The sequence below is a fragment of the Monodelphis domestica genome, chromosome 6 (assembly GCF_027887165.1).
Source record: "Monodelphis domestica isolate mMonDom1 chromosome 6, mMonDom1.pri, whole genome shotgun sequence".
NCBI classification, from domain to species: domain Eukaryota; kingdom Metazoa; phylum Chordata; class Mammalia; order Didelphimorphia; family Didelphidae; genus Monodelphis; species Monodelphis domestica.
The window spans coordinates 196,581,684-196,597,732 of NC_077232.1; the positions used below are offsets into that span (position 1 = coordinate 196,581,684).

General features: G+C 33.5%; 1 protein-coding gene across 10 annotated transcripts in view; it reads left to right on the forward strand.

Annotated features, from left to right (window-relative positions):
* Positions 1 to 16,049, forward strand: part of RAPGEF2 (Rap guanine nucleotide exchange factor 2) — a 315,781-nt gene that overhangs the window by 170,754 nt on the left and 128,978 nt on the right. For 6 of the 10 annotated variants that reach the window (XM_056802818.1, XM_056802822.1, XM_056802824.1 and 3 more), the window contains 3 exons: positions 3,779 to 3,854; positions 6,641 to 6,808; positions 9,438 to 9,455. In XM_056802818.1, coding sequence (XP_056658796.1) covers positions 3,779 to 3,854; positions 6,641 to 6,808; positions 9,438 to 9,455 — 262 coding nt within the window. The remainder of the gene's footprint in view (positions 1 to 3,778; positions 3,855 to 6,640; positions 6,809 to 9,437; positions 9,456 to 16,049) is intronic. The other 4 variants (XM_056802819.1, XM_056802823.1, XM_056802825.1 and 1 more) reach the window with 1 other exon arrangement.

Sequence of the window (16,049 nt, forward strand, 5' to 3'; positions counted from 1 at the left end):
TCTGAAGGACAAGGGGGCAGCATGATTTAGTGGAAAAGGCAAAAAATTTGAAGCTTTGAGCTTAGGGTCAATGGAAATAAATTCAAATTCCTGCCCCGAATTGTCTTAAGTTTTTCATTATCTATAAAATTAGAATTGGAATAGATGACTTCTAGGTTTAGAACTATGAACGGGTGATCCTAATGGGTTAACCTAGCAAATTAAAAAGGTTGAATTCTTTTCTATAGGACTTCCTAGTAAATATGATAGACTCTAGGAAAGGGGAAAAGGTTGTAATTGTTATCTTTTTATGTCAGAAGTTCTTAATTTGTGGCTTGCAAACTTAAAAAATATTTTGGATATTTTTTTTTTGTAATCCTTTGCATTTTATTTTATTCTTGTAGATAAAATAGTCTATAATACAAAAAATGTTCAGAAACTCCTGATTTTGGGTTTTCTTTTTCTTTAATATATGTTGACTTTAAATACAATTTATATAAGAGCATATATTTAACTTTCATCCCTTGAAGGTTTTTATTTCATCCTGTGAATAATGCTTGTAATTTTTTGTAGTCTTCAAAAAGAGAAATGCAGGCTTGTTAAAAATTCCTTCCTCTCTCCAGTCCTTTAGTTTTTCCCTTCTTTCTCTCTCTCCCTCCCTCCTTCCCCCCTTCTTTTTTTTTCCTATTTCCCTCTTCTTAGGAAGTGCAATGGCCACTCATGTATCCAATCCCATCACCAATAGGCATGAAAGCCCTGACAATCCCCATTTTAGACATGGGCCAGAGTCCTTTCTGGGTGGGCTAGGGTGAGATGGGAGAGGGGTTATTTTCAAAAAAGGGAATTTTAATACTTTCAGAGTGGCTATGGAAGAATCATCAGTAGTTTTTCCTAGATCCCTTCCCCTCCTCGCCTCTCCTCATCCCCTGTAGAATCAATACTGTATATTAGTTCCAAGGCAGAAGGGCTTAAGGTACAAGCTAGGCATTGGTGGTTACATGACTTAAACAGGATCTCACAGCTAGTAAGTGAACCCAGGACCTCTCCTGCCTCTCAATCCAATGAATCATCTGGCTGTTTGTGATAATCCCCAACTCCCACCACCCCTGCCTTTTGTTTTAGTCTTCAAATCTTTTCAACAAATAACTCCTATATCAAATAATTTATCAAGTAGCACCTGACCTTAAGAAATATTTTTCTGGGCTTTAGATTATTCTACCTATTGACTTTTAGTTTTAGATAGTCATGGGTAAATATTCAATCTCCTTCATCGTTCAAGGTCATAGGTGGAAGCAGGTGGAGAAAGTGCACAGGAAATGTGGTCCCCACTAAAACAATTCCTTCACAAAATTTCCACTCTAGAGCAGAGTTTTCTTGTCACAATATAAAATATGGCTGACTTCTTGAAAGCAAAAATAGTTTGTTATTAAGCAATATAACCCTCTGCAATAACATCTAGTTGCATCCTATTTTTGTAAGGGAAAATTTAGGGGAAATGGAGCCAGTTTCATTTTCTAGGTAATATTTAGAAGTACCATGGAAATGTATAAATACATTTTTAGTTGATATAAGCATTTTCTTTGAAAAGTTATTTCATTTCCTTTTTGTAAATCAACCAAATCGTTTAGTGTTAGCTATAACCTGCCTAATCAAAGGAAACCATTTTATTTTGCCAATTGAAAAATAGATATAATGGGTATAATATACAACGAAGTCAGCGTGGAGTAATAGATAGAGATCTGACCTTAAAGTCAGGAAGATCTACATATTTTACCTCTTACATACTGGCTCTGTGACCCAGGGTTTATGGGTAAGTTACAGAAATAATACTGACTTACTCTGGTAGAGAGAATTTCTTCATCTGGGACTTCCCCTTATACCAGTAAAGTTATGGGTCCAGTTTCTATTCCTGTGGTGACAAAAGTTAATGTTTTTTGATGTCCTAAAAATTTTATGATAGCACTTAGTAAGCTTCATTAATATTTCCCCTTCTGGTATATTTATCATAAGATTGAAACAAAAGTTGAAGGATAAGAAGAATAAAATGCGTTGTGATTCATATCTATAAAAAATTACCTACATTGATGACAAAATAAAATATATTATAAACCTTATTTTTCCTAAAGTAATTTATCCTTTTTTCACTTTTTACTTTAAGTTTACTTTTCTTTTGCTTTAAAATAAAATACTATAGAGCACCAGACCTGGGAACTGGGTGTCCCAGGTTCACATTTGGCCTCAGACACTTCTTAGCAGTGCTATACCTGGGCAAGTGACTTAATCCCAATTGCTAGCCTTTGACATTCTTAAATGTGACAGAAAAAAATAATAAAATAAAATGTTATTGATATCTTTGGTATTTATATTGCCTACATTTATTTCCTCTTTCACCATCCTAGAGAGCTTCGATGCCTTATAATTTAGAGTAAATCAAAGATAGAGGGGAAAAAACAGTTAGCAAAATGGTCAAATTCAGTAAGCATCTTTAAGTTCTATTCCCTATCCTCAGCCTCCTGACTCTGTACAGAAGGTGTGGTGAGGCTTTCTCGTATCCCTTCTTTGGAGACAAATTTGATTGTTAAAATTTTCTATCATTCAGTTTCAATTTGTTTTATTCTTTCTTTTTCAACATTGCTTTCCCTATTCTGCTTACTTTGCGTCAATTCAGAGATAAATATATGTGTGTATATCTTTTCATGCTTCCCTTTACCATAGTTATCATTTTTTATAGTACAGCAATATTCCATTTTATCTATTTACCATGGTTTAACTATCTCTAATTGTTTGGCTTTATTTTGGACTTTATTTCCAGTTCCTTGCTACTACAAAAATTGGTTGCATAAACATTTTTATCTCTTTGAGGTCTTGCTTTTTTCATTGACTTCCTGTGTGTGTGTGTGTGTGTGTGTAATATATCAGAAAGAGGTCTCTGGGTCAAAACATGTGGATAATTTTGTCACTTTCTTAGCGTATTTACAATGACTTTCTACAACGATCAGACCAATTCATAGTTACCAGCTATGCATTAGTATGCCTATCTTTCTTTAACTCTTCCATCAGTTATTCCCATCTTCTATCATTTTTGCTTATCCATTGAGTGGGGAGATGAAAGCTGCTTCTTTTTTTTTTTTCCTGCTCGCATAGCCAACTTCAAATAATACTTATTTGACAGTATTTTATTTTTTTCTTTAAGCATCTTGAGGGCAGTGACTACAACTCATTTATTTGGCACAGAGTCCTGCACATTGTAATTATCAATAAAGGATTATTGAATTTAACAGGACACACAGTCTTTGTCTCATATCATTGATTACTTGATTTTTTTTTTAATGGTTTTCTATGAGGGTTGGGGCTTGGTTAATTTAAAACACCACTTAGTTGTGTTTTATTAAATCTATAGATGACTTCACGAATAAAATCTAATGCACATTACAATTGTTCGTCTGCTATCTATGTATGGTATTCAAGCTAGTTAAAGATTAGATGAAGCATTTATTAAGTGCTTAACATTTTTCAATTATTGTGCTAAATGCATACTACTTAATTGGAAAGTATTTTATGTTACCAAGCATCCTTGAAAACTTGGAGCTTAGTCTAAAATTTTAAATTTCTGCTAAAGTAGTATCTTTTCATGTCAAATCTCTCCATGTCAAGTTTCTTGATAAGAATGAATCTTGATTAGGAGTAGACCTTTGTTTGATTTTCCTATTCCTTTTATTTAACTAGGAGAGTGTTTAGCTATATGTTCTGAGTGCCTTCAAGCTTTGAATTTGTTTTGATTATCTATCTTTTCCCACAGTTTTGGCAAACGTTCTGCAGGAAGTTTTAGGCGAGGCTGTGAATGCATTGTTTTGGAACCATCTGAAATGATTGTGGTAAGTATATTCCTGTGTGCTTACTTTCCCCAAATACTAAATTCCTCTAAGAAACTGTATTTAAAAAAATGTATGTGGCTATTCCAAGTAAGAATTTTTATTTTAAAACATCTTAGAGCTTTGTAACATTGAATGGAAATGTGAATTGTTATTTCCTCATAGGATTGTTAGGAACTTGATAGTTGTGCTTATTTAGAGATTTTTGGTTAAAAAAGCTAAGAAGGCAAGTTAAGTGAGTTGTTTCATAAACCTTGTGTATCAAATCTTTGAGTGCTATTTATATGGAATTTGGCAAGAATCCTTGAGTTGTAGTATTTAGCTTTCATAGTGCTGTTTGAGATGAGAGGTGAAAACTAAATGAGCAATGTAATAGACCTCTTGAGAGCAAATATTAGATGTAAGTAACTGACTTTTTCTTTTCAGTTTTTAATTTCAAGAAGATCAAGGGACTTTTAAATAATGGATTGGATTATAGGAGCCAAAGTACTCTGATATATTCTAATTTGTGTAAAGGATAATTTTAGCATTGTGAACTAAATTATATTAATTATTGGTCGCCATGGATATCCAAAATAATAAAAAATAAAAATCCCCAAGTCAGTCTGAAATTTTATCATGATTTAATTAATATAGTGGAAAGAAATTAAGAAGAAGGTAGAAGGAAAAGGGTGTAGGATTTTCTCCCACCTGGTTTGTACCAGGCGGGAAGATTAGGGGATCTAGAAAGTAAGGGTTTGGAGTGTGAAAGGGGAAAGAATCAGCCTGAACTCCAAGAGGGCTCAGCCAAGATGCTTGAACCTGAATTATCTCAAGGGAAACCTCACCACCAAAACCCAGACAAATAAATGCCACCATGCCAAGATGTTGGAATGCTTAGCACACTGCCAACCAGAGATGCCTCTCCAGGGAGAGAGGAAGTGATGTGGCTTATATAGATGGTTTTATGGCACTTTCCTGCGTCTCATCTATCAATGATATCTTAGCTTGACTTAGGACAGCCCAGGGGTCTGTCCACTGTTTCTGCACATGTCTGTTGAAGGCCATTTCCTCAGATACTTAATCTTTGAGTATGGTGCAGGAATTCTTGACTTTGTTAAACTAAGTAGGGTGGAGCAATGTAGAGTTCCCAAGACCTGATTCTGTTAAACCAAGTATCTCCATTGTTACTAATCAGGAAATAGCTAAATCAGATCTTCTAAATTATGATCTGAGTAAGGTGGAGTAGTTTTTTTTTTTAATTCACATGTTAGACAATTAACAAGGAATATGAATAGCAATGACTTTATTTTTCATTTCCTTTGCAGAACTTTAGTATGCTATAAGTGTAAAGTTTGTTTTCTCTATAAAAGTTGTTAATGCAATCTAGCTTTGATTTTACATTCAGGATCAAAGTTTTTAGGTGGAGTATAGATACCTTTGGCAAAAGCAATTTTGTAATGATGTTTCCATGATGCCAATTTAAAACTAAGTAATGCAAAAAGACAACACGGCCATCCAATGCAGCTGAGGAAGTCTCCAGGTGTAATGACTTTTAATGCCAATGGACCCAGGCTTCCAATGCTGAGAGAGTGGGACTGTCTCTGTGCATCAACTTTTCCACTTAAATCTTCATGCACAAGTGTCTTTGTGCACAAAAACGCACAAAGACAATTGTCATCCTTGGTTACTGAGAGACTACTACTACTAATACTCTTTTAAAATATTCATGGCTGTCCAAAGTTTTCATTAAAAGTTGTGTTCTAGTGGTCAGCTCTGGGCAATTTTCTTTGAGGGGATTTAGAGTTAGATCCTCTTGTGTTGGAGAGGAATGTCTGTAGTAAGGAGATTTTTTATTATAAGGTTTGATTTTAGTTGATGAAAACTCTTTGTTTCCTGGCCAATAAAAAAAAAATAATGTTAGACTGGAAAGGCAGTTAAAGTGAAGTTGTTGGCACTGCCATAGCAATTTCTAATAGCAGGACTTTAAAAGCAATCTCATCTCTTAATGGGGATTTTGTGCACCTATAGTGTCATTAAAAAAAAAATCCTATAGCTTTCCATATATGACTCCCTGCCCTTAGAAGTTTTCCAAATATAAGAGAATAATCTTGGAGTATAAATTGTATTCCATATTATAGGATATCCAAAAAGATTAATTCATTTACTTACATATTTACTGTAGAAGAAGAATTTAAAGTTTGCTTTTTTTAAGAGTATCTACTTTGTCCATTAGTCTTTTTAAAGTATTCTAAGTAAAGTGTTACTTTGAAAAATAAATAGCTGATGCTATTTAACTACCAAAAAATCACATATTAAATTATAAGAGAACTCCTTATATAATCTCCCAGATTCCTTTTGTTAACTGTCATTTTGGGATTAGAGGATTTTTCAATTGAGTCATGTAGATCAACTTCCTGTGCTTTGGTTAAGAAAAAGTAACATTTCCTCTAGCCAATAAGCTGCTTACTATATGTCCTCTGATCTCTTTCTCATGTAAGTCAGTACAAAGACAACTTAAAACTATTCTTGGCACTGGAATTGCAGGAAGTTCATAGCTAACCACATTTTCCCAAAGTAGAACTGAAAATGCCCCTTCATAAATTAAATATCAGGAAGAAGCACTTGGTTTCAGAGGAGCTCCAGTACACTGAAGATTTGTCTAGAAAACATGCCTACACATGGCTAAGAGCAAAGGAATATGGGTCATCCACTGAAACTGAATGTGATCCATAGATTTTATCAATGGAAGAAGGCCCACATGCATGTTTTTTTGGGAGGGAAAAATAAGCCTTCCATTTATTTTTTAGGTGGACTATATGGATGAAAATGAAGAATATTTTCAACGACAAGCTTCTCATCGACAGTCTAGAAGGAGATTTAGAAAAATTAACCAGAAAGGTGAAAGACAAACAATTATTGATACTGTGGATCCTTACCCTGTTGGAAAGCCACCTTTACCTAGAGGTTATCATACGGTAAGTTACTAAAATATTTTGTTTTAGAAGTAGAGTTTTGGTTATTAGATTGTTGGGAAAATTCTTGTTCAAAAAGGATATTTTAAATGTGGTAGTGTTGGTAAATCTGTGTAGATCTGTATGGCTAATTTTTACTTTGGGGAAGGAATATCTTATTAATGAATCTTTAACTTGAAATGCAAGATAGGATGTGGCCTCATTTTAGCCACATAATTTTTATATTGAAAAGAATTTTTTAAAAAGTGATTTTTGCTCTTTTTTTTTTTGCTACTCATTAGATATAAAATGTGATGAAAATCTTCAAGTTTTGACAATTTAATAAAATGAGTGTTGCACACTCTTTTTGCTAATAAAATATATTTATGAAGATGAAATAGTACTTTATAATTTCTAAGTCTACATATGAAGAAACTGAGCTATAGAGAAATTCATTGGTTTGCCCAAGAACATAATTTAGTCAGTGGCAATCTGCATTAGAATCTATGTCTCTTGATAACTCTTTTTGGGTTGATTTATTAGTTCTCCAAATTCACCATATTGTTAAGCTTTTGTTAAGTAAATGGCATATAAAATATCCTTATGTGAATAGCCTTTGGTTCTTAAACATGGTCACCTTTTGGTCCTTAAACACAACAAAACAAACAAACAAAAGTATAAATATATATAAAAGGCCATGATTGACTTATTTTTAATAATTTCCCCACTCATCTCATTCATAACCTTTTCCCTATTACTGTGGATGGTGAGTGTAACTGTAAAATGGGTACATTACAGACTTTAAGGCTTGACATTGATTTGTCACAAATTCATGAATTTGTGTAGTTTTTATTGAAGTATAGATTATTTTATACCAACATTTGATGTATTTTGTTTATCAAATACAAATTTTCATACTTAGTGCAATCCTGGCCATCAACTCTCCCTCCACTAACTCTTAATTTAGCATGAATTTCATAGTTGAGTCGTTTTATTTAGCTCTTTTGGATAGAGTTTCCTTTTATTCACCACAAAGTCAGCTTTGTTTGCTTGGGAGGGTTGGTATTAGAAATGTATGAAAGGTTTTTTTGTTGTCAATTCTCTGGCAAAGAGAAAATAACATATTCACTATTAATCTAGCACAAAAACCATAGGAAGTCTGTATACCATGATCATGTTCTGTAACTTGTATAAAATATTATTATCATAAAAATACTTCCCATTACTCAAAGTCCATGTGTCATTCAATCAATCAAGCTGCTATTAAGAGCTTACTTAATGCCAGACCTTATTCTAACTGATAGGAAAAGCAAAAACAATTCCTGCCCTCAGATAACTTACATTTTGTTGGGATAGACAACATAAATGTAAATAGATCCAGATAGGGTAGAGTATTATGAATTGTTTCCCCCAAAATGCCTTGAATTTATGCTTGTAGGAATGATTCAAAGACATTTCTTGGAGCCAGGGAATCAGGATTCAAGTCTTGACTCTCCCACTTGGAAAGGAAGATTCTTCCATATCTAAACTTAAGATTTTATGATTTTGTTTCAGAATGGAAATTTATGGGGCAACTAGGTAGCACAGTGGATAGAGTGCCAGGCCTGTAGTCTGGAGGGCCTGAGGTCAAATCTGGCCTTAGAAGCTTCCTAGCTGAGCAAATTACTTAACTCCAATTGCCCAGCCCTCACTACTCTTCTGCCTTAGAATCACTATTCACTTCTAAAGCAGAAGGTTAGGATTTTTTTAAAAGTCTTTTATTAATAAATAGAATTTTATTTCCCCTTTTTTTTGGGGGGGGGGTGAAATAGCAGCAATAGATATTTTTATTTAGTTTGCTCATTTATTTCAAAGTCAATATTTTGCTACCCACTTTTTCTTAGAAATACTGTCTATCCGTTTTGAACCCAACTCCTTTTTTTGAAGCTGGTTCACATTTTTTTACTCTGCTTACTAAAACACTTCTTTGAAAACAATGTTTTAAAAACTACTCTGGTCAATAGAGATGTTTGTTTACAGGGGAGATAAAAATATGAACTTATTATAAATGTATGTTGGTTCTTATTGCTATTTGAATTATGAAATAAACTCGATGAAAACAATTATAAAATGTTCATGCTAATGCAATGGATTGAAGATTGAAGAATATTTAGACCCCTAATTTGTGTAAATTTATTATAACTGAACATTATTTGACTCTTATTTCACCTAAATGAAACAAATCTCAGCATTAAGAAGCAAAATACTTTAATTATCCATAGAATGCTATCATATAGTGTAAAGAAGTAGATTAAGCTGTCTTCCTTAGAAATGGACCAATATGTGTTACATTTAACAAGCACACTGTACTTTAAAGAAAGTTGTCTAGCAGGGAAAAAAGAATAGAGTAGAGTTGATAAAAAATGAATTGCATGATCATTTTGCACAAATACTTCAGTACTGAGTGCACTGCTTTTGCATGGCCTATATGGCACCTTTATGCATAGAGCATTGATACATCCAGCCAGTGGTTGGGAGCGGGGAGGTGATCTAGGGCCATTCTTAACCTGATTTTAACATTATCTTCATTTTTGGCAAATGTACTATAGCATGTCTGATAATATTCATCTTTTCCTTTCCTCCTTTATGGCACTCATTTCATTTTGGCTCAAAGGAATGCACTAAATCTCAGGTATTGTAATTTGTGTGTGGTCCCCTAACACTAACCATTTACTTGTTAGTTTGCAGTGTAACTAATAAATTCATAATACTGATATGCCTAAATAGATTATGCTTATCCCTTTGTATTTTTAGAGTCATTTTGTCTGTCTTAGAGGAAATGCTTAATATTTTCTAAGTATTAGTGTTAAGACTTGGTGATCGCTTTGTGCTTTTTCACTTCCATTCTTGGCATCAGGTTGCTCACACACACAGATGCTCAAGAGAGCATTCATGGTAGACTCGCTTATATAGATTTATAGATTTCTTTATTTCAAGGGTTCTTCAGTGTCTGTGAGGCTTATTGTAATTATTAAGCTAAAAGAATGCAACATTCCAGGAGGAAGTCACAATTCCCATCACCCTTTTCAAAATGTATATTATTAAAACTCATCTGAATGTTGAATCCATTTAGTCAGTAGCTCAACTCTATGGTCATACCCAGGTAGTAGCGTGTTATTCTTTGAAAATTAAAGGAAATTTTCAAATCATTAAACTTTGTTTATGTTCTGTTAAAGCCATATTTTCTTTCTTTAAAATGTTTTTATGCCTTTGTTTCAGATATAAATCTATGAATTATTATAGAACTATCAAATTGAATTTAGGGAAAAGTAAAAAGATAACACACAGAGATATTCAATATGATTTACAGCAATATATTTAGAAGTATCAAGAAGCAAAGACCTTTATAGTCATAAGTCTGCCTTGAAAAAATTAAAGAACAAATGGGATTTGATTACAATTTGTGTTGATGATTTCATCTTCTTATTAGTTTCCATAATGTTTATTTTTGAGCTGTATTTTAATCCAAATGAGAATGTATTAGTAGACCATCTGTGGAACTTGTTGGGTGAAAATGAGTTTGTGAAATAAATGTCTAGAACCAATCCATTATAATTCTTCATTTTAACCAGTCTTGCTTGTTTCCTTCTTTTTAACCTGTCAAATTTGTGGAATCCGTACTTACCATGTAGCACTTGGATGACCAGCATGGTTAATAGTTTTGTTATTTTGAGATTATCATTCAAATGTGGACGTGCCTTGGAAAAGTCTCTTGAGATGTTTGAAGTCATGGGGAAAATAGTCTTTTCATAGTGTCCTAAATTGATGTAATTAATAATGTAAACTTATTTTAAATCTTTTTAAATTGCCATGTAGAAAAAGTTACATTATTAACTCAATTCTTAGCCTATTAAAGGTTCATCCTCCATAAAAAATTTTGGTTTAATATCTTTGATTGATCTTCTGAAGCCCTTGTTGGGTTTTGTAAAACATAATATGATGGTCACATATTGAGACTTACTAATGAAGAAGATGATTTATGTCCTGACAACATTATTGATGAAGTTTTAAAACATAAGATTTGAAATTGTCATTTTGTATGAAATTAGTGTGTTTTGAGGTGAATATATTAGAAATGTTGATGTAGCAAGAGAGCTTTTTAAAATTGGTGTTTAGAAGATATTATTTTATGACAACTTTCTACATAATAAAAATAGTGAAAATAGTGAAATAGTCCCAAGTCTGATAGAGGCTGGGAAATAGCCCAAACTGAGGTTTTAATATGTTGGTTAGTTAAAGTTGATCCTTGGTTGGTATGTAGCTAATTGTTGGTTGGAGTCAATCTGTATAGAACTAGAAGGTTTATAGAAAATTGTAACTAAAGATAAGCTAACACAGGTGATTAATGCAGAGATTCAGAATAGACAATTCCTTGTATAAATGGTTTCAGTATTCAGAGTTTGGGGACATTTTTGAAGAGGTTACAGCAAGTCTAATATAATAAAGTTTTGGGGTGGTTTTTTTTTTGTCTTTTTGCTTCTTATTCTGCTTAGCTCCTAAAAAGAAAAAAAGACATCCCTCATGGTACTTCCTATAGTATATACTAAATCTTTAACTATATGCATTGTTAAAAGGAAGACTTTGACATTCATATAATACTTTTCAGAAGTTCTCATGAGTAGAAAAGCCTGAAAGAAGCTGAGAGCGATGGAAAAGCTTAAGGGGAGGAAGGTCATAGGACAGGATTACTTTGATCTGCTTTTTCCTCCAATAGAAAGTCACTTATAATTTGTATTTGCGTCCTTCCGTCGCTCCTCCCTTTTCCTTCCTTCATTTCTTCAACTCAGTTGAGTTCAAATCAGCAAATACTTTTTGAATGAGAAGTTAGATTGTTGGAGTCTTGCTTTTACTATAGAAACTAGGGGGAATTAGAGTGCTGGTGTTTGCAGCTTTCCAAATGGTTTCTTAGATCCTAACTCAGGCATTACTACTTCATGATTTAAAATATATACTTAATATGTCAAAATTAAGTTTTTCTTTCCCTTTTGCTTTCTTCCCATAATCTAACACCCTTCAATTCCCTCTCATCCATGACTACTCCCCCATTGTAGTTTCTAAGAGCATCTGATCACAACTAGGGATAGATTTGATTGATATAATTCATACTAAGATGTGAATAAATGATTGCCTTAACTTTCCCTGGAGATAGCAAATGAATCAATTGGATGGAATATGTATAGGTGGGAGGTTTTTGAGTAGCACTGTGCCAGTGAATAAAGTGAATAGTACTTAATAGTATTTCTGTTCTCCTATGTTCAAGCAGCCCCTGAACCATAGTGTTTAGAAGAAAGAATCATTTGTTGATGTGAAATGCCATTTCTCTTCCTGTGGAGGATCTACTGAATATAGTTTTTGAATTTCTAGTTTAGAGAAATAATTAAAGAAATATATTCCTTGCGGTTTTTTCCCCTGCACTCAAAGTGGCATATTATATTGTGTGTGACATGATCCATTATTTTTGTCCAGATCTGTGATTTAGTTGGTGGAAGGGGGTTCCCAGGTGAGGAAACTTTTTTTTTTATCAATACCAGTACTAATACCAATACCAATACGAACACCAATTTCCATCCAAGTATGAACACTCATACTGATACTAATGCAATTGCCAATCCCAGTTCTGACATAAATTGCCATCTCAGTTCCATTATCACTAGATGTTTTGTAATATTTAAGGAGAGAGTTGCCTGTGACAATGAATGTTTGCCTGACTTTCTCTGAGTCACATTGCTACTGTGTGTCAGAGGGCCTTGAACTCAGGTTTTTCTGACTCTTGAGACCACTTTTTATCCAATAATTTATTTAGTCTGCTTCTAAATATAAATCTATTATTAAAAAAATTAACTAGTCGTACAATGCAGTATATCAAATGAATAGTATGTAAAAGTGAGCATTTTAGGAATTCAGAGAATAGAGATCAAGTTCATTGTCACATTTTTCAAACAACATGAAACTGGGTAGTTGGTTACTTCAGGGAGAAATGGAATTTTGATTTAGGGCTTGAAGAATGGGTAGGGCTTAAATTCGGCAAAAAGGATAGGTAGGATGTGTGTGAGTGTATTCCAAATTCACTGAACAATTTAGTCTAGGAGAGGCAGTTTTAGGTGATGAAAATATAGACTTAACTAAAGATTAAGATAGTCAAAATAAGTTAAAATAAGAAAATGAATAGTAAGTTTAATAACAGTAAATTTAATAATTAGTTTAATAGGCTCTTATCACTCTAGCTTAGATATACCTTAATAAATACTCCAATAGGATTATAATTGGTTTTGTCATCTCAAATCTTTGCTCGCCTTAGTTTTTTTATACACTGTTACAGATTTCTCTTCCTTAAAAAACTCTTTTATCATCATGGTACTTCATCTATGGTACCCTCACCAGTGACCCTTTACCTCCAGAATAAAATCCAAACTGTTAGGTTGACATAGAAAATTCTTCCACATCCCAGCTTTGCTATTCTTGCTGTGTGAGCTTGGACACCTTATTGATGCTAATAAGTGAAATGTGGTTAATAATATAATACCAAACTCGTAGGATTCTTGTATCAAAGGAGATTCTGTACTTAAATGTATACTGCTGTGGTTATTTCAACCTAAACCACCTTTCCAGGATTATCTACTCTTATTTTATTATTTGATTTTTCAATTCTAAACGACCTGGTTTCATCTTCTCTGTTTCCCTAGCCATATCTTCAGTTTTCCTAACACTATGCAATTTGACCATTAAGTAATGTATGCTTTCCTCCTTTACCTTATGTGTCTGACATATTTTCCCTTCTCCAAGAAGAGTTACTAGTTCTGTTCATCCCATATTAATGCCATCTTCTTTAAATAATATAACTTTCTGATTTTCATTGTCAAATAAATGAAAAAGACAAATCCCATTGCTTGGTTCCCTTATACTGTTACTTATTTCTTGTACTTTTAATTGGCTTTATAATCCATGTAGAGAGGGACCATTTATGATGCTTCTTTAAAATCCCTAACAGTGCTTATTAGAACTCGGTACTGTTCCCCACTATAGGTTTTCTTTGGAGATTAAACTCAACCCCAATCCTAATTTAATTGATTTGGTGTAGCAATCTTGATCTAAGAATGCCTAGCTAGTAGAAAATGTTTTAATAACAAAAAGAGATAATTAGATTGACTTTAGTTGAGTGCTACTTGGAATTCCTGTGTGACCTTACAAAAGTTGATATTTCCCTGGATCTCAGTTTCCTTTTCTGTAGACTGAGGGTTTTGGAATGGCATGCAATATTATGGAAAGAGCACTGGATTTGGATTCATAGGACTTGGGTTCAGCATCTGGTGTTGACAACCTTCAAACAAATCATTGAGAGTCTCTGTACCTCAGTTTCTTCATTTTTAAAACAAGGAGATTGTATTAGATGTCTTCTAAGTCCCTTCTACCTCTAAATCTATGATTCTACCAATAAATAATTTCAAGGAATTCTTTTCCAGCTCTAAATACTGAAAAAAAAATTCAATGATATGGTAGGTTATGGGGAAAATATGGCACAAATCATCAAAATAGTGGTGAGAGTCAGAGAACCTGGGTACAAACAAATATGAGCCCTCATTTTTACTGAATTTGATTCTGTGAAATGATTATTCTTTCTAATGGAAACTAGAAAGGACAGACTAAAGATTGAAGACCCCTGAATTCAAGTTCATTCCTCCCCTTAACTTACTGTGTAACCTTGGGAAATTTAGGCTTTCTAGAACTTAGTTTCCTAATTTATAAAATGAAGAGATTATAATAAAAATTATTTTAAAAATTGTCCTGCTCTAATAATTAGAATTTAAAGGTCATATAAATTAATTTGCCAGTAGGTAGTACTTGTTCATTAGAATAGAAGCTTCTTAAAAGCAAGGATTTATATATTTATTTCTTAGTTTCAAGAACATAGCTGTACTAAATCATTGTATATTCAGTTAATTTGTGGACTTTCTAAAGTTTTAGCTTAAATTCCACCTTGTTGGTTATTTCTTTTTTTTTCTTGTTCATAGCTTGTTTGTAGAGTTGTTTGCATGTTCTAATCTCTTTCATTAGACCACAAGCTCCCTGAGGGCAAGGGCTGTATTTTTAAATTTTTTATTTAAAACCCTTATCTTCTGTTTTAGAATCAATTCTTTTTTTTTTTAAACTCTTGTCTTCTGTTTAGAATCAACACCGTGTATTGGTTCCGGATGCGGAAGAGCAGTCAGGGTTAGACAATGAGAGTTAAATGATTTGCCCAGAGTTACACAGCTAGGAAGTGTCTGAGACTAGATTTTAACTCCAGACCTCCCAACCCTAGGTGTGGCACTGTGCTACCTCTTTGTTTCAGGCAGTGTTTTGACATTCATATTCCCAGGACTTAATACAGGGATAGTAGGTGCTTACTAAATATTATCTTTTGGGACAAAAACATACATTTAAATATACACATTGGTCATGTGATACATAAAGACACTTCAGTTTATCAAGGTCTATTTTTATTCATTTTTCCAGAAAGAGACTTTGGTTTAGTGGAAAGATCATTGGACTTGCATTTCACTCCTGACTTTTCCAGTAATTAGCTGTGTGATCTTGGGCAAGTCATGATACTCTGTTCCATCTTTAGTTTAAATATTTGATACTTATTTACATGTGAGTGGATATGTATGGTATGAGTGGCATCATATTCAGCAAACCAGTAAAATTTTATTGGTAGAGGTGAGATACAAGAGTGTGTGTGTGTGTGAGTGTGAGGTTTGAGGACATTCAAAGGACGTTCATACAAAAAACTGCTTTGGAAGGAACTGTTTCTTGCATTCCAAATAAGAGTGCTGAAGTATTCTATTTGGGATGCAAATTCTTGTAAGAGGGATATCATGTCCCTCTTCCACCCATAAGCGGCAGTTTTCCTCATTCTCCTTTACCTAGACCATGTGCATTTCAAAACCTGGTCCCCTGTGGAAAGGTCCTTGAACAATAGGTGGATATACAATACTGTAGCATGTGTGCTGCAATTTCTGGTAAAATACAGCTGGTTAAAGCTGCTGCGGTCGGCTTAATCTCCTTGGTTTTGGGGGGGCTGTGTCTCTGCCTTGCTGTTATGTTAAGGTATTTATGTTGCTCTGCTTTGTTAGGCTATGGGAGATGACTTAATTGAAATATAAATCAGGAGAGTATTTAAAGGAATTCAAACAAAAAAAATTTGGGGCGGGAGGAGATTTTTCTTTCTCTGTTAACAGCATGTAGC